The sequence below is a fragment of the Chelonia mydas genome, chromosome 4 (genome assembly GCF_015237465.2).
Source record: "Chelonia mydas isolate rCheMyd1 chromosome 4, rCheMyd1.pri.v2, whole genome shotgun sequence".
Taxonomy (NCBI): domain Eukaryota; kingdom Metazoa; phylum Chordata; order Testudines; family Cheloniidae; genus Chelonia; species Chelonia mydas.
In genome coordinates, this window is record NC_057852.1 from 136,578,896 (window position 1) to 136,604,719 (window position 25,824).

Here is a 25,824-nt window from a genome sequence, read left to right on the forward strand (position 1 = left end):
TCTCTCTAACCTGTTCTTACCTAAATCACCCCTGCTGCAGATAAAGCTGATTACTTCCTGCCCTAGCATCACTAGGGCCCTAACAAATTCATGGCCGTGAAAAACGCATCACAGCCCGTGAAATCTGGTCTCCCCCGTGAAATCTGGCTATGGTAGGGGGGTCGCTGTATTGCCACCCTTACTCCTAGGCTGCCTTTAGAGCTGGGTGGCTGCTGGCCGGGTGGCCAGCTCTGAAGGCAGCGCTGCCACTCGCACCAGGGCAGAACAAAGGAGGGCAATACCACGACTCCCTTATAATAGCCTTGCGACCCTTCCCTTTTGGATCAGGACCCCCACGGTTCCAACACTGTGACATTTCAGATTTTAAAATCTGAAACTATGAAATTTAAGAGTTTTTAAAGTCTCTGACCGTATTTACCAAACCACTCCCAAATGTGGAGAACAAGTGATCACCATCCATGTTTAATTCAAAGAAACAGGCCCAGCCCCAGGTCTTACCACTATCATTTTATTGAGGTCACCGAAGGGCACGATGCCACAGGGATGGCAGTGGGACGGGTGACAAGGACCAGGTGCAGTGCTTTATTGGCTGATATCGTTGGAGAGGGAGGACGTGCCCATCTCGGCTTCGCAAGTTCCCCTAGATCTTACCACCAAAAGGACAGACTGAAACAGACAGAAGAAACAGCTCCACAAAGTTCAAGTGCTGTGGGAAGCTTGCAGAGTCCAAATCAGCGGTGGTTATTGTGGTTTGATTTATTTTCATTCAGGTGGATACCAGCTCTCTCTTATCATGCATTATGTACAGACAGACATCATACCAACTGATTGAAAAGCTCTACCGACTTCAGTGTCACACCTGCATCAGCATGAACACAGTGATTATAGAAGGTGGGGTGTGCAGTAGCCCCTCTCTATGGGGTAGGGTTGCCAACTCTCCCAGTTTCGCTGGGGGTCTCCCGGAATCGGGCTCTATCTCCTGGAGGCTACTAAAACCAAACTGGGAGATTTCAGGCCACTAAAAGTCCGGCAGCACAGCAGGGCCAAGGCAGGCTCCTTGCCTGCCCTGGCCCAGCGCCACTCCTGGAAGTGGCCAGCACGTCCCTGCGGTCCTGGGGGGCGGGAGGGGCAGGGAGTCTCCATGCACCGCCCCCACCCCCAAAGCTCCCATTGACTGGGAATGGCAGCCAATGGGAGCTGTGGGGGTGGTGCCTGCAGGCGGGGGCAATGCGCAACACCTCCTGCCTGCCACAGGGACGTACCAGCCGCAGCGCAGGGCCGGGGTAGGCAAGGAGCCTGCCTTAGCTCCACTGTGCTGCTAACTGGAAGCAGCCGAAGCCCTCACCCCCTCCTGCACCGCAAACCCCTGCCCCAGCCCTGAGCCCCCTTCTGCATCCAAACTCCCTCCCAGAGCCTGCACCCCTGCCCCAGCCCTGAGCCCCTCCTGTACCCAAACTCCCTCCCAGAGCCCACACCCCCTCCTGCACTCCAACCCCCTGCCTCAGCCCTGAGCCCCCTCCTGCATCCAAACTCCCTCCCAGAGCTTGCATCCTGCACCCCAACCCCCTTCCCCAATCCTGAGCCCCCTCCTGTACCCAAACTCCCTCCCAGAGCCTGCCCCCCTGCCCCAGCCTTGAGCCCCCTCCTGTACCCAAACTCCCTCCCAGAGCCCACACCCCCTCCTGCACTCCAACCCCCTGCCTCAGCCCTGAGCCCCCTCCTGCATCCAAACTCCCTCCCAGAGCTTGCATCCTGCACCCCAATCCCCTTCCCCAATCCTGAGCCCCGTCCTGTACCCAAACTCCCTGCCTCAGCCCTGAGCCTCCTCCTGCATCCAAACTCCCTCCCAGAGCCCGCACCCCCTCCTGCACCTCAACCTCCTGCCCAGAGCCCCCTTCTGCATCCAGATTTCCTCCCAGAGCCTGCACCCCTCACCCATTCCCACAGCCCAACCTCCTGCCCCAGCACAGAGCCCCCTCCCACACCTTAAACCCCTCATTTCTGGCCCCACCCCAGAGTCCACACACACACCCCCGCCGGAGCCCTCACCCCCTCCTTCACCCCAACCCCCTGCCACAGCCCGTTGAATGAGAGTGGGGGAGAGTGAGCAATGGAGGGAGGGGGGATGGAGTGAGCGGGGCGGGGCCTCGGGGCAGGGGCAGGGCAAGACTGTTTGGATTTGTGTGATTAGACGGTTGGCAACCCTACTCTGGAGATATGTCTGGCTACACTCCACGGGGGAGGACGTCCCAAGCCCTGAACCAGGAACCTGCGAGGAGGGGGGCTGATGAGGCTCAGCTACCCAAGGCCGTTTGTGACCGCGGGGAAGCTGTGCAGAGCGTGGATGTGACGGGGTAGGGTGAGGTGTAGGAGACCGGAATGGCACTAGAATTCTGCTTTGCTGTGAATCGAACAATGCAGAAAATAAAAGCCAGGTGGCCAAGCTGCGGAGCTGGGCGCAGACTGTGGATGACCTCGGCAAGGGCAGCCCAGCCAGGCCCACCCGCTTTTCTGTTTCAAAAAGATTAGTGGCAGCTTCCATCAAAAGGCAACTACTGTTAAACAGGGCCGCTTTGCACCCCACGCTACGGCCGTTTGCTAGGGCTCATCCAGCGAGGCACCAAAACCTCCCGCGCCAAATACTCCCCGTTTTGCAAGTGGACCCAACCCAACCCCAGGCTCGACATTCAGGCTGTTTGGGAATCTGGATCCACAGTTTGTAGCACGCACCGATCGCTGCTTATGTGAGAATATACCGATCAAATGGCTTTGCCTACTTCTCCTGAAACAAGACTGCCTCTCGCCCCTGTCCCAAAAGGAACGTCGGGCTGTTGGTTACAAGCACAATAGTAAGACGAGGTGGGCCTGCTTCCCAACTCTCTCTGAACTGAAACGCGTTAACTTAAAGCCTTAGGCGGAAAGCTACCGTCGGAGGGAGATGGATGTTGGCAACTTTAAAACTCAAGCTTGGCCAACAAAATATCCAAGGCAGGGCTAGCCGCAGTGCTCTGGTTCTTCAGGACACCGGCCTGTAGAGCAGTGCCACAGGCCCTCTATTCAGGCAGGGTGTATACATTCAAAAGAGGAGGGATTATTTAGAGCTGAAGCATTGCACAGGAAACCCACACGCAAGGGAATTGTGCCCGGGCATGAGAACCAAGAAGTGAAACTGACCAATATAGAGACACTGTTCAAGCTGGTCTGCAAAAAAGGAAGCCGCGTAAATAGAGACAAGGCTTGGGTGGTGGTGGTTGTTAAATCTCCTGTTTTAGGTTTTGGTTTTTTTAAACACCTCATTCATCACAGATAGGGCTTTCCTGCAATATCATTTTCATCTGGATAGTGTTGTCACTGTCATTCACATCTAGCCTGATCACTTTGGTTAGCAGGTCTTTGCTCAACCACAATTCCTTGCTCTCAAATGTAACATTTTCCTTCTACAGGTGGGACCTTGTTTGAGATCCTTGCACCATGTGGGTTTTTGGAAGACTGCTTTGCTCAAGCAATGTTCCGGAGCCATTGTAGGCCACGGTTTAAAAGTCGGTCTACTCCATACCAGCGTACTCCCTTCATTCACTGCAGTTCTGTCATCACGGGCATTAGCACCACATCAAATAAACATATTGCTGTATTGTTTCAAGCAAGACCAAAAATCTAAGTACAACTTCTTGTGCAGCAAGGGCTTAAGAAGGTGAAAACAAATTCTGATCTCAGCGACACCAGTGTGAATTTGGAGTAACTCCGAGGAAATCAGTGAAGCTATTCCAGATTTACACCAGTGTAGGATTTGGCCTGTGATCTGCAGGCACCAAGTTTCTAGGTCAGTCTCCCAGCTCCAGGCCCGCAGAATGTAAAAGCCCTCAAAATGTGCTGTCACAAGGCTAAGATAGGTTCAACAGTCATATTTCAAAGCTAACAACCCTGTCAAATTCCCAGCGAAACTCAAGGGGAAGACGCCCTGCAAGTGGGCCCTAAGACACTCAACACAGACAGGTTTAAGGAGCGTGGTGGTCCATTGTTTTCCAGTCACAGAGCCCGGGCTCCCCCCCTCCAAGAGAAGTCCTAAGGAAAGTGGGAAAAATGAGTCTTCATAGAGGGACACAGCAGCACCCAGGGCTAGGCAACATACCAGAGCCACACAGCTCCTGCCTCATCGGCAACAGAGAAGACTGCATCTCTCTTACCCTTTAATGGGTGGGGGGGACTGACGAGACAACCACTCCCAGCACGCCATGCTTCATCTTGATCAGAACGGCTAAGCCCCATCAGCTGCAGGAGGACTGGGGGAGGCGGTGGAAGAAACGAGGCCAGGAATTGTATCCCACTTCCGGAAAGGGGAACGACTCTGGCTTGGCACTGAGTTTGTAGAGGGTTAACTACAAAAGTTAATTATTAAAATTGTTCGTGTTAAAATTGGCTGTTCAGTTCAGTGCTTTAACCAGCCTAATTAGTGTTTTCATTAACTGCCCTCTCACTGATGGGGGTGTGGGGTACGAGGTCAGGATTTGGGGTGCCCCCGCTCCTGGCCCCGTTACTGGAGTGAGGAGATGGGGTGCGGAACGTGGCTCTAAAGAGCAGGTGATCACAGCTGGCGGGTGACCTTTCTCCCATTCCAGCCTCATTATTCATGGGGAGAAGATCAGAAGTGGACAGCGAGCAGCCTCTCAGTTTGGTCCCCAGGCAGCCCAGAGTCGGTGCGTACCCTGCAGGCCGCAAGCAATTACATTGTGCTGGAAGCCAACCCTTCATCCAGTCACCGTGACAGAGCAGAAAGGCAAACCACAATGTCACGGACCTTGGAGACGGCTGCCAGGAAGAGCACAATGGCCCTGCACCCTTTGTAGGTACGCTGCCTGCCTCGTAGAAGGCGGAGATATTTCTAAGCGGCTCAGTCTCTATTGCAGGGCTGGTCCTGCCCTCACAGGGGAACGGACTCCCGCATCGATTGGCATCTTCCCATCTCCGGCTCTGGTACTAGGCGGCCTGAATTCTCATCTGGATCCTTCGCCGTCCCCCCCGAGAGCTCCACACTGCTCTGATAGGGTTTGATCTGAGAGGGGCTGAGCACTCGCAACACCCACTGGCCTGGAGAGGAGCTGTGGGCGCTGGGCACTGCTCAGACCCAGGCAGACGGTCCCTTGGGGGCTTACGCTAGTGGGTCTAGAAGGAGCTGCCAGCTCCTTGCGGACTCAGCCTCCAGAGCCTGGCTGAAGGTCACGTGATACCCCAGGGCCCAGCCCTGCAGCCTTTGCACCCCTTGGAGGTCAGTGGGATAATACACACAAGGGAAGTCTGAGGATGGATCCCTCCAACCACCCCCCAGACACAATAGAGTCGACTATTTCTCCCTTCGCGCTCCAGGGCTGGGCTTGGCAAATCCACCTGGGGTGGGACCAGCCCCCCCTTCCTGGTCCTTTGCAGAAGAACCGGGGCCCAGGTTTTTAGAGGTATTTAGCCGTTGCTGCGCTCAGCATTCCAATGCCTAGCTGATTCAGGAGCCTATGTCTCCTTGTTAAAAGGGATTTAGGCACCTAAGAGCCAAAACCGCACTGACAGTCAATAGGCTCCTAAGCGCCTAACTCCCCTCTGACAACGAGTTTCGGCGCTACAGTGCTGAGCAGAGGAATGCCTACGGACCGTTATAACTGGCCCCAGGTGTCGAGCCCCCTGCGGCAAGCTGGGTCAGGATTTCCCTTTGGTGCCCGTTCAGGAGCCCCTCACAGGCCAGCACCACTGAGCCTGATGCCCCGGTGGGGCAGACAGACCTCCCCATGGTGAAACCCCCACAACAAAAGTACTAGGCCAGCAGGAGCAGGAGACCAAGGTAAGGAGTGTGAGGCTCCACCAGCTGACTGTATCCACCCCCAGAGCTACTTAACCCTTCACCTGCTGGCACTAAGAGTATATATATCTACAACTCAAAATACTCAGCCCTGTCCAGACATGGAGCAGCTAATCCTTCCAACTCCCGCCCCCCCCCCCCGCAAGCTAGGAAAGTCTGATCATCCCCCCCCATTTTAATCTGAGAGCCAGCGAGAGTAAGTGACTTGCTCACACCGCAAGTCAGCGACAGAGCAGGGACTAGAACCCAGGAGTCCTGGCTCCCTGTCTTGTGCTGAGTCCATGAGACTACAACCTCTCTGCACAGCCACTGTCTCCACAGGGTTAAACCTGTTCTCCCCCCTCCACACCCCGAGGAAGTCATGTGCCCAAATCCCCCCAGACTCCGCTCTCCAAGTTCTCAGATCACTTAGATATTGACACCGGAGGAAGTCCCGGAGTAGCTGGTTGTTCGCCCAGCGTCAGGAACAAGAGTTGTGCTAAGGTTTGTGCGCTGTGCTCAGAAGAGGAGGGGACTTTCCCTGCATGCGCCATCTCCCCCGCCCTGGCGTATTGCTCTGTGTGCAGGATCAGACACAAACAAGGAGACCACGGCGATGTCTGGGTGGGCTGATATCTCCCTCAGCCGTGGAGGAGTGGTTGGGACAAGTGGAGCCATTACCTAGAGAGAGGGGACCACAGACACACTCCCGCAGAAGGATGGTCAGGAGCAGGGAAGATCCCCGCTTCCTCCACTGCCCAACCTAGCCAAACCTTAACATGCTCTCTCCCTGCCGCAGCACCAGCCCTGGCCGACCAGGCACAGTCCCTCCCCACGGTCCCGTCTCCGGTACAAAGCCAAACCCCATCCCTGGGCCCAGGATCAAACGTCCGTCATCTCATCCTCCAGCTCCGCGTCATCCGTCTCTCCTTCGCCCTCCAGCTCCTCCTCCTCCTCTGAAGTCAGGTTGGCGTCGTCGGCTTGAGCCAGGCACTTGGGGCATGAGCAGGTGAACAGGTAGTGTTCCCTGAGGGGAGCAGGAGAGAGAGAACCACGTCAAGGGAGTTTGCAGTACTGTGGTGCCAGGCTGGAGCGCAGAACCCTTCTGTAGAGCCAGCCATTTGGGGGTTAACTCCCCACTTATCCCTCCCTCTGGGCAGGGAGAGCTCCCCAGGCAACTGCTGAAGGGCAGGGTTGTAGCCTGAGCCGTGAGTTATGCTGGACAAGAAGCCACTGGTCTCTATCGTTCTAACCTGAGCACACACTATAGCTACATAAGAACGGCCAGACTGGGTCAGAGCAAGGGTCCATCTAGCCCAGTATCTTGTCTTCCGACAGTGGCCAATGCCAGGTGCCCCAGAGGGAATGAACAGAACAGGTGATCATCAAGTGATCCATCCCATCGCCCAGTCCCAGCTTCTGGCAGTCAGAGGCTAGGGACACTCTTAGCATGGGGTTGAATCCCTGGCCATCTTGGCTAGGAGCCATTGCTGGACCCACCCTCCAGGAACTTCTCTAATTCTTTTTTAGAAGCCTTCACAGCATCCCCTGGCAACACGTTCCCCAGGTTGACTGTGTGTTGTGAGAAGAAATACTTCCTCTGGGTAGTATTAAACCTGTTAATGTCACTGGGTGACCCTGGTTCTTGTGTTGTGAGGAGTAAATAACACTTCCCTGGTCACTTTCGCCGCGCCACTCAGGATTTTACAGACCACTGTCATATCCCCCCTTGGTCATCTCTTTCCCAAGCTGAAAAGTCCCAGTCTTTTGAATCTCTCCTCACATGGAAGCTGTTCCATCCCCCTCATCATTTTTGTTGCCCTTCTCTGAACCTTTTCCAATTCTAATACATCTTTTTGGAGATGGGGCGACCAGATCTGCCGGCAGCTCTGAAGGCGTGGCCGTAGAAGGGAGTTATATAGTGGCATTATGGCATTTCCTGGTTTATTATCCATCCCTTTCCTATCCTAGCATTCTGGTAGCTCAGGAATAAGACAAGCTTGGGCGAGATGCATCCTTGGGTCGGTCCCCACCGCAGATGGAGGTGTGCCTGCCGTGCAGGCAGGTATACCAGGCTCGCTTTGATCCAGCTTGCACAGGTAACAGGAGCAGCGGAGATGCAGTGACACGGGCCTCAGCGCAGGGTAGCTGCCCCAGCACTGGCCCACCAGGGTCCCTGGGTACAAACTCGGGTTGCTCGCCCACGCTGAAATCTGTGCCCCCACGTCGATGCTGCTATCGTTGCCTAAGTTAAAGCTCGCCTGGGCATGCCCGCCCAGGCCACACACACGCTCACTGCTGTGTAGATGGACCCTGCGGGTGTTGCTGTGTCCGCTCCCAGGGTTCATGCTGCTTGACAGGTTAGGAGCCACACGCTCCCTGCAAAACACAGACGGCAATAAAGCCCCGGGGCTCCGGACTTTGCCAGGAGCTGGGGAGAAGGTGTCACCAGCTCACAGTGCAGACGAATCCCAGGTGCTGCATGCAGCGTGCATGCACGTGATGCACACATCACGTACATGCATGCCTGCTGTGTGATCCTCCTGCCTGCGTATCGTGCATGCTGGTGTGCCGACCACATCTGTCCGTCCCGAAGGGCGAGCGTGCCGAGAGTGCACACAGGCTGTACGTTCAGCCCAACACCCTTCGGACCGCGGAGGACACAGTGGCCCGTCCAAGCAGGCTGCACGTACACGCACGCTGCAAAGCCAGCCGAACAGAAACCAGGAGGCGCCATACAAAGGCGCAGACGCAGGCCACAGGGCGATGAGGGCAGACGCAGCAGGCTCAGCTCTTGGGGCAGAGGCTGAATGGAGCAACTCGGGTTGATCTCAAGTATCCCTCTGTGGCTGGCAGTATTAGAGCACACACCGGGACCCGCCCTGCTCAGCCTGAGGGAGGGCCAGGGAAGGGAGGCCGGGGGGGGGGGGGCGGGGGGTGTGGTGTGCGTATGTGAGAGTGTGAGCGTGAGTGGGCGAGTGTGCACTGGGACCTGCCCTGCTCAGCCAGAGGGACGGGTGCAGCAGACTGAGGCCAGACGATGCCATTACATCCAAGAACAGAGTAAGATGCGGGGGGGTGTCCCCTGATCCCTGAAAATAAATTGACAATATTCTGCAGAACCACTTCGCTCCACCCATGCCTTGGCAACCCTTCCCCCCACCGCTGCTTCTACCCCGATCTGTCCCCAGGGCCCCCTGGCCAGCAGAGTCCGACCGGCACGGGTGACGACTCCTACCTGAGTATCTTGTGGCGGCTGTGTCTGCTCCGCTCCCGCTGGCAGCAGTCTAAATAGCTAATGCAGATTTCCTGCCGAGACAAGAGAAACAGGCCCGGCTGAGAGTCCGTTCCCATTGCACCGAACCACTGCCGGGCTCCCCCGCCCCGGGGGGAGGGATGCTTTCCAGGAACAGAGGGGAAAGTGCAGCAAGTCCCTGGGGACAAGGCACTGCCAGAGAGCGGAGGAAACTGGCAGGGCTAAAGCAGAATACAGCATCCAGCAGGGCTAACTTCCAGGGCAGGTAGAAATCAGAATCCAGCCCTATGGAGAGACTGACCCAGCAGAGCAATCAGCGGACCTTTCCATGGCTGGGAGGCCCGGCCAGGACTCAAGGGGCCGCTGCATGGTGACACCAGGCAGCACAGGGGATGTGGAGAGCCAGAGAGAAACAGAGGGTCCATGTGTGTCCTGCAGCCTCAGTGAGGAATCTCCTTTGTTGTCCTGACAGCCTGGTCCCATGCCTTCCTCCACTTGAGCGACGCTGCAGGCCGGGGGTGCGAAGGTCAGATCTGAACTGCCCCGACGTTCAGGGGCTCGACGGTCGGGCCCATCTCTAATCCGGATAGCAGAGATCGCCTGGGATTCCCCAATTGCTCACAAAATAATCAGGGTCCAGAACAGCTCGAAAACCCCGCTGGGCTGAACCGCAGCTCATGATGACCCTTGTCTTTTCCTCAGCAAAGGGCCACAGAGGGTTAATGGTCTTTTAGCAAAGACCCTGGACTGGGACTCAGGAGACCAGGGTTCAACCCACAGCTCTGCCACAGACTCCCTCTCTGACCCTGGGCCAGTCACAGCATCTCTGTGCCTCAGTTTCCCCATCCATACAATAGGGATGTGACCTCCTATGGGGGTTGGGAGGTGCTTGGATACTATGGTAATGGGGGGATCATGTAAGCACATAGACAGAACCCTACTGGTCTTACACAGGCTGGACAGCCACTGCCCTCGGGAGGAGTTTGGCCTGAGAGAGGGCTACAGGCTTCGGCCCTCCCCAAACAAACCAGCCATTCCCTTCCCTGCAGGCTCACCTCTCCCGGCTTGATCTCCTCCAGGGCGATGAGGTGCAGGAGGAAGTTGTTATCCGGGAAGGACGTCTCAGCGTTGGGGATGCAGCTGTGGTTACCTGCAGCAGGGAAGAGATGGGCACCGGAGCCAGTGAGTGACACACAGAGGCAGGAGACCCACCCATTCACTGCACTGCACCGCGGAACAGCCAGCAGACGGGGAGGGCTTCGATCAGTTCTGCCCCGGGCTCAACGCCGTGAGCTGGAGGCGAAAGCCTTGGGATGCTGTTCGCGTTTCTCTGAACCAACTAGTCTCCCCACTGGTCGTTTAATGGGGTGAGAAGCAATGGAGGAAAATATTCCTGTTGTAGATCCTGCTCCCTTCTCCGTAAGCCTGCCTGTTGTACAGATTTCCCCACCACCCTGGCTGAGATACTCCCTGCAGCACCGAGACGGCTGCGTTATCTCTAGGCTCCCTCCCTTCTCGTTAATAAACCAGTCTCCGATTGCCCTTTCTTTAATAACAGGAGGCAGCTAAGACTGGAGACGGTTTCCTCACCAAGGTATTTTTACCCCATTGCATGCAAAAAGCGCTCTGGGGTTTGAGTCGCATGGTATTTGTCTCTAACATGCCAGTAGGAATACGAATGCACTGGAGGTTACCTTGGCGCTAGATTGCAGACCCTGGTTTGTTATTGTAGGGTTGCTCACGTGTGCTGAGCTGCTGGCATTTATTTGCTTGTTTGAAAAGCTCTAGCGTGTTCATTTTTGAGAAGCATCATATAAATAACGCGTGGCTTTTGCAAATGGACGCAAGGAAATGAGAAGGCAGGTCAGGCTGTGACCCGCCCGACCACGCCGGCATCTCTCGAAACCTTCGGACCGTTAGAATGGTTCAGCCAAAGAGGGAGGGGGCGGGCCGGCCAATCAGGATCGGCCCGTTACTTACAGCAGCTCTGGAGCACATAGAGGCCGGATCCCTCGCAGTTCAAGAACTCCCCGGTCTCTGAAGCAGAAAGGGAGGGTTACAGCACCGGACAGCTTCCCCAGCCAAACCCTGCTCCTCCCGGACAGCTTCCCCAGCCAAACCCTCACTCCAGGAGAGTGAGCGCGTGGGGAAACAGCAGGGTGGGCAAATTCGACCAGGGCAGAGCCGTTTTGTACCGGTTCACCTGGGCCGGTCACACCAATCCCCTTCAGCCTCCCAGGTAGCTTGGGGACTGGACAGCTGGGGGGGGTCGGTATTTAAAGGGGCCAGACTCCCTAGTTGACCCCCCGATAGCTGTGGGAGGAACTGAAGGCACGGAAACATCCAATTAATTACTTAACTGCACCCACAAATCAAGCAGACACCTGCTGGTCCGCATCTGCGCCCATCACAACCAGCAAAACGGGGAGCTGGGGTTTTAAAAACTGGTTGCCATCGCCTGGGGACACACCCATCTCCCTCCACCAGCCCCAGGAGCTGCTCCCTGCAGCTCGCCTCCCCTCAGCCACACTTCCCAGTATCTGGGAGCCAGATCCCCTCGCTGTTGAGACTGTTGAGGGTTTGGTGAATCCAGAAAAATGGCAGCAAACCAGTCCTGGCCCCGATGTTGAATGGGAAGGAGGGGCCTTGTCCCTGAGCAGAGTTCTCTCAGGGTACAGCTACACTGCAGCCGGGAGTGCCAGCGGCAGCTCGCGGACCCTGACCGGGGCCTTCAGACAGCACCGGTCAATGCAGCCCACAAAATCGGCCAACTGTGATCACTGCTGAGTCCCACCCCCAGCCCTGCCCATTCCCTGGTCCCTGACTGGCCTGGAGAAGACAATGACCCAGGGAACCGCACCGACAGCCACCCGGGGACCACACCAATGCTTCCTGCTGCAGTTACCTTTCTCGATATCCTTATAGAGCTGGTCTATGAAGGCGTCTAGCTGCTCTCGCTCGTGCGGGGGAAGCTCTAACGCATCGCAGGCATGGACCCACTGGCTCAGGGAACTAGCGGAAACCAGACAGAAGGTGGTTATGTTTCCAAAGGTCTCTGGATCTGGCCGGGTGGGCGAGAGAGCCACCCGTACCCCAGTGCTTGGGAGAGCTGTGATCACACCCCGAGAGCCGGCACGGGTGCTCACAGCACCGGCTTTCGTTCTTCAGCACAGAACACTCAGGAGGGAGGAGAGACTCTTTGGGGCTCCCAGGATTCAACTGTCCAATGGCCCCAAGAGGCAAAGTTCTGATGCAAAACCAGACCTGAACTTTGGGAGGCTTTGGATTGAGGGCACTGGGGAGGTCCTGTTCTACTTGACAGAAAGGCGGTAAAGAGCCGCTTTTACAGAACCTCAGCAATACATACAAGGTTTTTTCTCTGCTCTCGCTCTAGGTACTTAAGTGGCTCCCATCAGCTGGGTTGAGGGATGTGCACGGATGACTCCTTCAGACGGCAGAGGGGATCCATGCAAGCGCTGAGGGGAGCCCAGAGCCCTAGAGAGCTTTGGGACTCTCATGACTTCCATGCCGATTTCTCAGCAGGTCCCCATGCACAGCCAGAGCGCAATGGCGAATCCACTGGTTACCTTGTTCCTATGCCTTGGCCATTGGTCCCAACCAGGGCGAACAGCGATCGGAACCCTTCTGGAGTAAACCACTGCAGAGAGGCCAAGAAGCAAGAGGATCAGTTTACCTGTCAGGACTGTAGGGCTAGCTACCATCTCAGTGGCTCCCATTTGCTCTAGCTCAGTGTTTCTCAACCTGTTTGATACCAGGGACCAGCCCGCTGCCTTCCTGCACTGCGTCAGGGAGATCTCGGGGATCGGCCCCGGTCCACGGACCAGTCGCTGAGAAACACTACTCTAGCTCGCAGCCTCACTTGTCGGACCCGCTGCAGAATCACGTGACGGGACGCGGGGCCGGGGCTGGAGCTGCCGTAGAACAGGCCCTCATGCTATTACAACCAACAGCGAACCGAGCCTCAGCTCTGCTGTGACACAGGTCTAGTGTCCTGTAATAACAAAGCCGGGACACAAGGCGGCGGTCCCTAGAAATGCCCCGTGAGAGAGATCTGGACGGAGAACGTGAGGCACAGAGCTTAGTGGCTTGATTTTCATCAGCACTTCGCAGCCACTGTCTTCAGTGGGAGAGCGGCACCTTTGACAAATCTGACCCATCAAGGAAAGGGGCTCCATCCTCTAGCAGAATCCAGGGTCAGCAGGGCTCCCCAGACTCAGCCTCCGTTCTCCCTCCCTCGGCTTCACCCCATTACTCCTTGGGGTGTCCTGTCCCAAACAATTCCTCCCCCTAGTAGGCATTTACAACCTTCTCAGATGGTTCTGGCCCCACCCAGTTCTTAGGGATCCCTCCCAGCTCCCCGTCGGCCTCGTCTCTCCTTTCTGCTACTCAATGGTGGATTCCAAGTACAGTCACTCCAGAGCCATAGAGCGCCGGAGAGGGCACAAGCCTATTACATTGTATTTCTTTCCCCCGGGCACGTCCCCTGTAAGGCAGCAGCAAGGGGAAATGCTGAACAGCTGTACGTGTTCCAGTGTCGTACGTAAGATACAGGAGGTAATATCCCACTCCGCTCGGCACCGGTGAGACCTCAGCTGGGTCCCATCCTGGGCGCCACACTTAGGAAAGATGTGGACAAACTGGAGGGAGTCCAGAGGAGAGCAACAAAAATGAGAAAAGGTTTAGAAAACCTGACCCACGGGGAACGTTAAAAACCCTGGACATGGTTAGTCTTGAGAAAAGAAGACTGAGGGGGGGACTGATAACAGTCTGCAAATATGGTAACGGCTGTTACAAAGAGGACGGGAATCGATTACTCTCCGAGTCCACTGAAGGGAGGACGAGACGTATTGGGCTTAATCTGCAGCAAGAGAGACTGAGGTTGGCTATGAAGAAAAACTTTCGAACTCTAAGGGGAGCTGAGCACTTGGAACAGGCTTCCAAGGGAGGTCGTGGAATCCCCGTCACTGGAGGTTTTGAAGAACAGGTTGGACAAACACCTGTCAGGGATGGTCTAGAGAGGGTCACGTGGTCCTGCCTCAGTGAGGGGGCTGGACTAGGTGACCTCTCAAGGTCCCTTCCAGCCCTACCTTTCTATGATTCTTGTTATCCCCTGAGCCCGTCTAAGCTCAGAGCACTGAGGGGGTTAAATGCTCAGGTGCTAGAGAAAGAGGTTGTCCCTCATATCCCGCCTCAGCCCCACTGGGATAAGGGTGAGGCACCAATGGGCTTCAGGGCAAATCTTAGCCCCTCAGTACTGTCAGGAGGAACGGCAACCAGGACACCCCACTTTCGGGGTGTCAGAGGGACTAGGGAGAAACGGGGGCTCCTCAGCACTCTTTCTGGGGTGCACAGGACTCTGCCGGGGGGGGGGGGGGGGAGGGATGTCAAGGTCTCACCACTCACCCTGCTGAGATGTTCTTCGTAAAGGGCATCCGTGAAGAGCCGCCGGAGGAGCTCTAGCTGGCCCTGGAGAAACATGGCCACAAAATCAGCGAGGAGAGGAGCCCCAGGACAGGTGTGGCAGCTTTAAATCCAGCCGACGAGCAGAGTCTGGAGCAGCCTGAAGGCTCTTTGCGCCACCATTTCTGGTCAAGAAGCTGCTCGTCTGAATTGCCCCCAAGCTGGCAGCCATCAAAAGCCACCACCACCTGTGGCTGCGTGCCCACGAGCAAAGCTTTGGTATCTGGCCACTCCCCGTGGGAGAAGCAACCTCAGCATGGAAACCCCTGGCACTAACTGCTCCTTTCTCAGTGGACAGGCCACAGCTTGGTCTGTCTACCATGGAGCCAGGGCAATACACTGGCTTAATGGCCCTGGCTCCCTCTAGTGGCTGGTCCAACAGCCTGCCGTGTACTGAGCACGAGAGGAGAACTCCTTTAGCTCAAGTGGAGAAGGCCCGTGGTTTGGACACTGACCGTTCCGGTTCTGGTCACTGCTGGGGACCGTGGTGTCTCTCTCTGTGACCCAGGGTTTGTACACAAGTGGGGCCTTCAGAGGGAAAGGAGAGGAACTCAGGGATCCCCCCCAAAAGGCCAAAGCACTCCAGTGGTGTGACGCACTGACCTTAAATTTGTCCCCCAGCAGCTTGTGGACGATCTCCTCTTCTTCGTTGGCCGTTTTACTGCAGAACTGAGAGAAAAGCTTTATCCACCAGTCCTTGTCCTTTGCCTGAAACGTATCAAACAGCCACTCAAACTGGCACTCCAGCAGGAGGGAAGTGGGAGGGGGCTACGCGAGATGGCAGGACACCCAGATCTGGACGCTATTTAGGCCAGAACGTTAGCTCTGCTACAGCGATGTTTAACCCCTGGAATACAAGTGAGCCAGAGAAAGGAAAGGGGAGGAAGGCTGGTTTTGTGTTTAACGCACAGGGTGGGAACTCAGGAGAGCGGGGTTCAATTCCCTGTTCTGCCACAGACACCCTCTGTGACTTTGGGCAAGTCACTCGGTGCCTCAGTTTCCCCATCTGTGAGATAAGGATAATACTTCTCTACTTGAGATGGGAGCGGTGGGGATATACAGGTGAGACACACAGCAGTGAGGCCCATCTGGGGAGCTAGACAGAGAGGGCAGGAGAAGCCAAGGAGAGTACGCCATGGGGGGGTATTAATGCGACGGGCTCAGTTCCACGGTGATAGTTTTTGTTCTAGGCAAACTCAGGTCTCCCTTTGCTAAGGTGGAGGGGAAGCCACAGATGTGCGACAACAGCTTTGACTCCCAGTAACCTGATGGGATGAGGGATGTCAAAACCCCAAACTCCACCGTTAGGAAAAGCAGGAAACGCACAGTCAAAGGGCTGCTTCGTACACAGCCACAACCCTCATTTTAAAGAGCTCTCCCAGGCCAGTGGGAAGACCCAGGGAATAGGAGCAGGAGATCACTCATCATGCAGATGACAGATGCCTTCTCCGGACACACTAACCCAGATGTTAGCCCATAAAGATCACCTCCCACGGCACAGCTATGCCACACGGGTGGGTGTGCACATTTATTCCGCCCTTATCACCATGGTATCCAAGGCCCTTACAGAATCTGTGCTACCAGCAGCCTTCGATTTCCCGCAGCAAGAGGCATCTTCAGCGCCTAGCACAAACAAGCGCCCCGCACAAGCCCTGAGACAGGAGCTGGAGCAGTGTCACGCGGTCAGGACAGTGACACAGAGACCCAGGCTGTGGTGGGACATCCTGGCTGGTGTGTCTGTGTCCCACTGCCGGGTGGAATCCGACCTGCCTGACACATCTGTGTCCAAAGGGCTTAGATGCTCTCGAGCGAATGACAGTGGAAGAAGGGTCTGCTTCTGGGGCGGAAGGTCATGAGGTCCTTCTCTGCTGCATGCTGTCTCAGCAATGAACGCTCGCTAGTGCTGGTAAGTGCGTGCAGTGCAGTGAGACGTCCCCAGCCCCGCAAGCTGACGTGCCGGGAGGTTACCTTACAGCATGTCTACACTGCAAAGCGAAGGTGTGCTTGTAGCCTACCCAGGCTAGCTTTAACCTTAGCAGTGAAGACGTAGGGAAGACATGTCAGCACAGGATCCAGCAGGGGCCCCCAAATGAAATGAATAGGCAGTGGGTTTAAAACAAACAAAGGGAAGTGTTTCTTCACACAACGCACGGTTAACCTGTGGAACTCCTTACTAGAGGATGTTGTGAGGGCCAAGAGTGTAACAGGGTTCAAAAAAGAACTAGATAAGTTCATGGCGGATAGGTCCATCAATAGCTGTTAGCCAGGATGGGCAGGGATGGTGTCCCTAGCCTCTGTTTGCCAGAAGCTGGGAATGGGCGACAGGGGATGGATCACTTGATGATTCCCTGTTCTGTTCATTCCCTCTGGGCACTGGCCACTGTCGGAAGACAGGAGACGGGGCTAGCTGGACCTTTGGTCTGACCCAGTCTGGCCGGTCTTATGGGCTAACAACCAAGTAAAAGCCTGCACAGGACTCTGGATATGTCCTCGGGTTGATAACCTGTGCCCCATGTTGTCGCTACGGCTGTGAACCCTGCTAGCTAGTGGCGGGCATGCCTACCGGTGCTACAATCATCCCTTCACTTTGCAACGCAGACGTAGCCCTAGAGAGGAGAGGGCAGACACCAGGGAGCAACGTACAGGAGGTGCCGAGACGCACCTAGCGCCGCCAGCAGCAAACAGAGGCACGCACCTGTTTGACGGTGGCTACCATCCTCACCAGCAGCATGATGCTGGAAGTCTCCGGTGGGTAATGGATGTTTCTGTACCGGGGGAGGAATAACAGAGTGAGAGTGAGAGGAGCAGAGATGTCCTGGCACTGAAAGGGCAAGCAGGGTGTTTGCAGCTCGAAGGGAGACAAGGACTGGAATCCCACACACAGCCTCGTTCAGACGCAGACATTGGACTGACACCAACAGCCCAGGAGCTCCGCAGGGGAAGTGGAAATTAACCAAGTTCTAAAAGGCTCAGCCGGGGCACTGATGGAGGTCTGGCCAAAGGGGCAACTTCCTGCCCTGCCTTTGGACTCTAGCAGGGGACCTTCCAAGTCTGGTCTACCGTGCAGTTCTCTGCTTGTTGACAGTGAACCAGCTAAAGGCAGCAAGGCCCAGGGGCTCCAGCACTCGAGAGACTCCAGCTCTAGTCCCAGCTCTGTCATGTGACCTTCGGTAAGTCAGTTCCCCGCCTTCCCTTCCCACCCGTTGTCTATTTAGATTGTAAATTCTTTGGGGCAGGGACTACAGTTACTCTATGTATGTACAGCCCCCAGCACAATGCAATTACAGCTCTGATAGGGGTCTCTGGGTGCTACTATAATACAAATAACTGAAGAGCCAACTAAAAATCTACGTGTTACACCTAGTGAGTTGTTGTCTCATGTTTCAGCAGAGGGCTGGAGTCAGGAGAACTGGGTTCTGTTACCACCTTGATCATATCCCTTCTCTGTGCCTCAGTTTCCTCATCTGCAAGCAGGGATAATAATCCTTCTCTCTCTCTCACACAGAGGTGTTGGGAGGCTTAATTCAATAATGTCTGTGAAGTGCTTTGGGATCCACAGATGGTGCCATAGAACTGCAAAGTATTATAATCAACTGACTGGTGTATACACACTCTATTGCCCACTACTGGATGGAATCAGAATTACTCAGCTGGGTGTCACAGCCTCTATATGGCTAAAGGAGATTCTCTCTTAGCTCAAGCGACAGAGGCTTGTGCTTCAGGAGCAGGAGGCTCCTCGCTCTGTTCTCACTGATGCCGTGAAGTTCTGAGTGGCGGTGGGATGCAGCACAGTGACAACTGCGTATCGTAGGAGGCCCTGGATGGTTATAGGCTGGAACAATGGAGCTGTGGGTGCCTCTGCAGAGACAGAGCAGTAACTGACCCTGCTCCAAACTACCTTCAGCTGGACACAGGGTGAGTCCCCGTCTCTGCTCCCGAACGAGCCAGAGCCAGTCTATTCAGTAGGTAGTTCTGGTCCTACAAACATCCAGTGCACCTACCTCCAGGCCTCCTGCAGTTTGTTGAGGGGATGTTTGGGGTCCTCTCGGGAGGGGCCCAGGCACAGCACCTGGTGGTATTGCTCGAAGGCAGATTGCCTGCATTCAGCACTGCAATACGCAACCTGGAGAGCAACAGAGACAGCGACACAAGTCAGTCAGCGGAAGAGTAACCTAGGAACTTAGCCCGCAGGAAAGTGAGCAACCCTTAAAGGCCAGCCATTTTCCTAGTGACCTAGGGAGAGCACTGTGGTAGGGAGGAGGGGGTTCCTGGGAACAGTCCTACGCCAGCCCACCTCCCCTTAGTACAGAGTCCTGGCCCTATCTATTGCAAGGAAGAGCAGGGGGTAGCAAAGGCATGTGCCTTCCCCCTGGGTGAACCCCTCCTCGGACACAGACGCCCTGTGAGCACCAGGATATGAAAATTCTCCCCTGCACCCCCATTGTGTACGACGAGGCTGTAGAGTGGGAAGAACTGGCCTAGACGACCTAAGTGGTCCTGCCCCGTCAGATGCTCTCTCCATCAGTAGCGAGGAAAGCAATTCAACCTTCCCAATGAGAGCGCCCCAACACCAGGGCGGCTGCAGCAACAATGGCAGATCTGAAAGGGACGTGGCCTCCTTGCAGATCAAGCCCCATCCCGATCGATCAACACAAGGCCACAGCAATGGCAGCTCCCAGCTCTCCCCAGCAACCTGGTACCTGGCAATGGGGACAGTGCTGATGCAAATCCTTCCGGATGCTGCACTGCTCTGGGTGAGGCAGGACCCGACGGCTTTTCCCCAGAAGCCTCTGTGCGTTCTCCTCTGCCGTCTCCAAGGCCCGCAGGCAGTGGTCACAGGCTGGGGAAGAAGGAACGAGCCAGGTGACAGAGATAGAGAGAACCTCCTTCTAAAAGGACAGATGCGTTTGCATGCAGTTGGCCAGATCCTCGGCTGCTGTTTCAGGGTGGGTCCATTAACTTCAGTGGCACAACCCTGGTTTACAGTTGCTGAGAATCTGGTTCATTATCCCACTCTAAACCAGCACTCTGAAAACATCACAGGCCCAACACCGTCTGTAGAAACACGGCCCCATTATCTGCACCACTTCCCGCATTCTTCATCTCCCTTTGCCACCAAACTTCACCTGCATCACGAGTCCCCAAACTGATCTGCGATGAGAAACCCTTCTGCGACACAACTCCTGCCATCCGAAACGACCATCATGTATCTCCCTACTTCACTGATTCTTCATGCCACTTCAAATCTCAACTGGAAACCTTTTCTCCCTGTCCTAAAGCTCTTTCTTGGTTTCTATCCCCCGATCTGTCATCATTATTTAACCCTGTTCCATGTTTAGGGATTATGGTATAAAAGACACAGTGCCCAGTGAAGCCAAGGTGTACTGCAACAGGGTTCAAGGAATGATCCCTAGATATTATTGCTTCTGTGCAGCTCCCACCTTTTGCACTGATTACATCCAACTTGCAAATCACATTATATTCCCTGGGATCGGCATTTTTCTCCCTTCAGACCACGGGTCTTGGACGAGAACTTGGAAACATTCTTTGTCCAGCACAGTGTTTCTAACCCCTGGAAGGCCATGAGGTATCCAACCTTAAAACCACATTCTTCTGATTATCATCTTGCTTTCCCGCCCCCTTTACTTCAATGACAATATGGTTTTTGCAGAAGATATTTAATGGAGCACCATATTTAGAGATCAGTGGTTTATACCACTGACGTGCTGGGTTTGTACAGCTTTTCCAGGTTATCAAGCATTTATTCCTAGCATTGGTGGTTTGAAAGACATCAGTCTTTAAACTGTCACTGGTCTTTTGACCACCAGCATTTTGTTCCGCATAGGCCACAGACTGAATACAGCAAGTCTCAGACCTTGGGCCAGTGTAATTTTCTGGGGCACAACATCAGGGTCACTGCTTCTTTCTCAGCGCTTCGTTATGCAGGACATCAGAGTCGGTGAACTAAGGGTCCCCTCCTGGTCTTAAAACCAATGACTCTCCTCTCACCTTTATATCTGTACAGCATGTTCCAGAGGAACTGGGATGACACCACAGGCTTCTCCAAGAAGATCGTTTCCCCTTTATGGATATTCCTGGTGGCAAATAAGCCTTTTCCCTTTGAATGGAGAAACAAGAGTGACTCCCAATCTGTAGCAATTTGCAGCACTGCAAGTTCAGTTAGGGCTATTCCATCTCCCCAGCTAGCTGTGAGTTCCACTCTCAGGGTAGACCAAGAGTTAGGAATAGAGGCCATGTCTTCCGACGGACCGACGCCAAGTCCAGTGTCCTAAGCCAAAACCCTGGCTCTGAGAATGTAGGGTGGAACCCAGATCCAGAGCTGTAGAATCCAGATCCAAATGTTTATGGCTTGTGCCCCCTCCCACAGACTGCTCCAGGGGGCAAACCAGGGCAAAACTCCCACTGACTCCAGTAGGGCCAGGATTTCACCCCTCAACTTTATCTTTCACCTGAAAGGATCTCAAAGTCAAATACTAGGGCTGTCGATTAATCGCAGTTAACTCATGTGATTAACTCAAAAAAATTAATCGCAATTAATCGCACTGTTAAACAATAGAATACCAATTGAAATGTATTAAATATTTTGGATGTTTTTCTACATTTTCAAATATATTGATTTCTATTACAACAGAGAATACAAAGTGTACAGTGCTTACTTTATATTATTATTTTTATTACAAATATTTGCGCTGTAAAAAATGATAAACAAAAGAAATAGTATTTTTCAATTCACCTCATTCAAGTACTGTAGTACAATCTCTTTATCGTGAAAGTGTAACTTACAAATGTAGGGTTTTTTGGTTACATAGCTGCTCTCAAAAATAAAACAATGTAAAACTTTAGAGACTACAAGTCCACTTGGTCCTACTTCTTGTTCAGCCAATCGCTAAGACAAACAAGTTTGTTTACATTTACGGGAGATACTGCTGCCCGCTTCTTATTTATAATGTAACCAGGAAGCGAAAATAAGCATTTGAATGGCTCTTTTGTAGCTGGCGTTGCAAGGTATTTACGTGCCAGATATGCTAAACATTCGTATGCCCCTTCATGCTTCGGCCACCATTCCAGAGGACATGCTTCCATGCAGATGATGCTTATTAAAAAAAATAACGAATTAATTAAATTTGTGACTGAACTCCTTGGGGGATTGTCTCCTGCTCTGTTTTACCCGCATTCTGCCATATATTTCATGTTATAGCAGGCTCAGGTGATGACCCAGCACATGTTCATTTTAAGAACACTTTCACTGCAGATTTGACAAAAGGCAAAGAAGGTACCAATGTGAGATTTCTAAAAATAGCTACAGCACTCAACCCAAGGTTTAAGTGTCTGAAGTGCCTTCCAAAATCTGAGAGGGACGAGGTGTGGCGCATGCTTTCAGAAGTCTTAAAAGAGCAACACTCCGAAGCGGAAACTTACAGACCCCGAACCACCAAAAAAGAAAATCAACCTTCTGCTGGTGGCATCTGACTCAGATGATGAAAATAAACATGCATTGGTCTGCACTTCTTTGGATCGTTATCGAGCAGAACCCATCATCCGCATGGACGCATGTCCTCTGGAATGGTGACTGAAGCATGAAGGGACATATGAATTTTTAGTGTATCTGGCACGTAAATATCTTGCGACACCGGCTACAACAGTGCCATGAGAACGCCTGTTCTCACTTTCAGGTGACATGGTAAACAAGAAGTGGGCAGCATCATCTCCTGCAAATTGTAACCAACCTTGTTTTGTCTGAGCGATTGGCTGAAGTAGGACTGAGTGGACTTGTAGACTCTAAAGTTTTACATTGTTTTATTTTTGAGTGCAGTTATTTTTTGTACATAATTCTACATTTGTAAGTTCAACTTGCATGATAAAGAGACTGCACTACAGTACTTGTATTAAGGGAACTGAAAAATACAATTTCTTTTGTTTTTTTACAGTGCAAATATTTGAAATAAAAATAATATAAAGTGAACACTGTACCCTTTGTATTCTGGGTTGTAACTGAAATCAATATATTTGAAAACGTGGAAAACATCCAAAAATATTTAAATAAATGGTAGTCTATTATTACCAGTGTGATTAATCACACAATTAATTGCGATTAATTTGTTTAATCGCTTGACAGCCCTATTAAATACACAAGATCATTTCATGCAGCACTGAAATGCAACAACCCATGGGGCATATCATGTCAACTGGCAAACTTAGCAGCCCCAACAACATTTTCATTTAGAGCATAAAATTGGGAGATCCTTGGTAAACACTGCGATTCAAACCCCTCCTAGCCTCCTAAGAGGTGAAAGCTGTGTCATCACCGGTAAGGTAATTTTCTCTAGGGCTGCAGTAAGGTCTAGGATTTGACCGAGTAACCCTACTGGCCTAGCTTGGTACTATTTCTTTATTATGTGATCTGTTGCTCGTCATTTTAGCATCAATGAGTAAAAATAATTCAACATAAAAGACTTCCCATCATAACACAAATACTCAGGAACAAATACAGACACCGATCCTGCAAATGGTTCCACACTTACTTAATGTTACACATACGAATAGCTCCATTGAAATCAAGGGGACAACTCATGCACAAAGATAAGCCAGTACAGAAGCATCTGCAGGAGCAGGACACAGTGAGGTCAATAAAATGAACCTGGCATTATAGATATTTTGGGCCCCAAAGCTAAAGCTAATGGCAGCTATCAGCTTTATAGCATTCCCCTGTTTTCACTCCCGCGTCTCTGGGGAAAGTTCACATTTGGGCTGAGATCAGCCTTGAAAGAGAATTAATTCTTCTGGAGCTTTTGAGTCAAATTCATTCTGCCACTTTGGAGTCACACGAGCAAGAACAAAAATTGTCAAACACTGTTTAGAACAGCTCCCCCAGCATCGCCCCCCAAGCCCTGCCAATGTATCTGAAGTATGATTTTTATAATCCAGTCCATGCATCGCCCCGCCCCACTCTGCTGATGCACCTCAGTCCTGACCTGCAACCCTCTTTCCCTTGCAATTCCAGCCTTGGACTTCACCCCCACCGGCCCCCCAGCACACCTCTGATGCGCCCAGCTATTCCAGCCCATTCAGCTGTCCAAATTCCCGGAAAGGGGAAGCTGGGGGAAGGGAGGCTCAACCATGTTGTTTTTTTTTAAAAATCACTGTTTTTAATTGGGGTGGGGCAGGAACCAGACAAACAGGTGGGGGGGGGGGGCTGATCCAGCCAGGAAAGGCTCCCCATTCAGGGGCAGGAAGAGCGGGGACCCCCCTTGCTTTGCAAGGAGCACCAAGGCGGGAGATGGGGGCTGATGGAAAGGGACAGATCATGCTCCCCCCTGGCAGAAGCCACAGATGGAGGTTTAATAGTCCCTAGAGTGGGGAAGGGGGGCGTGTGTGAGAGAGAAGCGGGTCTCCCAGCCAGGGAAGGGCAGTGCAGGCTGGACGGGACCCCATCGGAGCTGCGAGGGGAGGGATCCCGGAGGGACCCCCCCAGGGTGGAGCAATGCCCAGGGCTGTGCCAAGCTGCACAAAGCGGAGTCTCTCCCAGCAGCAGCAGAGCCACCCTCATGCCAGCCTGGAAGGAGGGACCTGAGTGTGGGTGGGGGGGGCGGGGGGGGATCTGATCCCCTGGCCAGTGTGTGTGGGGGGGGGGGGCGGGATCTGATCCCCTGGCCGGTGTGTGTGTGGGGGGGGATCTGATCCCCTGGCCGGTGTGTGTGTGTGTGTGGGGGGGGTCTGATCCCCTGGCCGGTGTGTGTGTGTGTGGGGGGGGGTCTGATCCCCTGGCCGGTGTGTGTGTGTGGGGGGGGGGTCTGATCCCCTGGCCGGTGTGTGTGTGTGTGGGGGGGGTCTGATCCCCTGGCCGGTGTGTGTGTGGGGGGGGGGATCTGATCCCCTGGCCGGTGTGTGTGTGTGTGGGGGGGAATCTGATCCCCTGGCCAGGGTGTGTGTGTGGGGGGGGGGGGGAATCTGATCCCCTGGCCAGGGTGTGTGTGTGTGGGGGGGGGGGAATCTGATCCCCTGGCCAGGGTGTGTGTGTGTGGGGGGGGGGGAATCTGATCCCCTGGCCAGGGTGTGTGTGGGGGGGGGAGGGGGGATCTGATCCCCTGGCCAGGGTGTGTGGGGGGGGAGGGAATCTGATCCCTTGGCCAGGGTGTGTGGGGGGGGAGGGAATCTGATCCCTTGGCCAGGGTGTGTGTGTGGGGGGGGGGGGGGAATCTGATCCCCTGCCCGGGGGGGGGGGGGGACCCTCACCTTGAGGCTGCTGATGAATCTCACTTCCACCATGGCCCGGGCCCGGCCCGCAGGATCCGCACAAAAGCAGAACAGGTCACCCATGGAGGCAGCCATCTTGGGCGCCCTCCCAACTCTGACCTGGTGGGGGAGCGGGAAAGTCTTCCTCTTCCTCTTCCTCCTCCTCTTCCTCTTCCTGGGCCCTGCCGCTGGGCTGGTGCCGAGCAGCCGCTGCACCCGCTGCCCTGGCTGGGAATCCGCGGCGGCTGCCTGCTGTTTGCGGGCGGGCGGCCGGGCGGGCGGGCGGCGGGGGGGGAGACGAGCAGCTGGAGGCTGAGGAGAGGCGGATGAGGGGCAAAAATCAGGGACGGGGCTAGGAGGGTAGGAGCCGGGGTTCAGCCCCGGGGGGGCGGGGGGTAGGAGCCGGGGTTCAGCCTGGGTTCAGGCCGGGGTAGGAGCCGGGGTTCAGCCCGGGGGGGGTAGGTAGGAGCCGGGGTTCAGCCTGGGTTCAGGCCGGGGTAGGAGCCGGGGTTCAGCCCCGGGGGGGGCAGGAGCCGGGGTTCAGCCTGGGTTCAGCCCGGGGTAGGAGCCGGGGTTCAGCCCCGGGGGGGCGGGGCGCTGCTAGACGGGGCAGAGGACAAAGCCCCGGCACTGGGGGGGGGTTACAGTTTGCCCCGATGGGATGAGCCACCTGCCGTGTTTGCAAATAGAGGGTGGGGGCGGGGGGCTTTTTTTATGTCCCCTCTCACCAGCCAGCACCCGGCTTCCCAGGGCTGGGCTCCTAAAGGCCCAGGGCCCCCCCATGCCTAGACACGGCAGCTCTTCCCTCGCTGATCTATTACAGGGGTGGCCAAACTGTGGCTCACAAGCCAGGTGCAGCTCTTTGACCTTGCAGTGGGGGGGCGTGGTGGGGGGGTCTCGGCTTCAGCCCTGCAGGGCGCTCCTTCTGGGGCTCAGGGCTTCAGCAGGAGTGGGGCTGAAGCCCTGAGCCCCCGCAGGTGCGCCCCAGCTCTCAAACTTCTGCAGATTGTTG

The 25,824-nt window shown here is 54.6% G+C and overlaps 1 protein-coding gene across 1 annotated transcript; it reads right to left on the minus strand.

Moving 5' to 3' along the window:
• Window positions 1-731: 731 nt before the first annotated feature.
• Window positions 732-24,991, minus strand: SMYD5 (SMYD family member 5). The gene is made up of 13 exons (XM_037898385.2): window positions 24,813-24,991; window positions 20,568-20,676; window positions 19,259-19,398; window positions 18,560-18,681; window positions 17,254-17,323; window positions 15,162-15,266; window positions 14,502-14,564; window positions 12,665-12,735; window positions 11,983-12,089; window positions 11,058-11,114; window positions 10,133-10,227; window positions 9,060-9,130; window positions 732-6,848 (listed from the first exon to the last, which is right to left on the minus strand). Exons 1-13 carry the CDS (start codon window positions 24,906-24,908, stop codon window positions 6,704-6,706), a joined length of 1,251 nt encoding a protein of 416 aa, XP_037754313.1. The 5' UTR covers window positions 24,909-24,991; the 3' UTR covers window positions 732-6,703.
• Window positions 24,992-25,824: the final 833 nt, after the last annotated feature.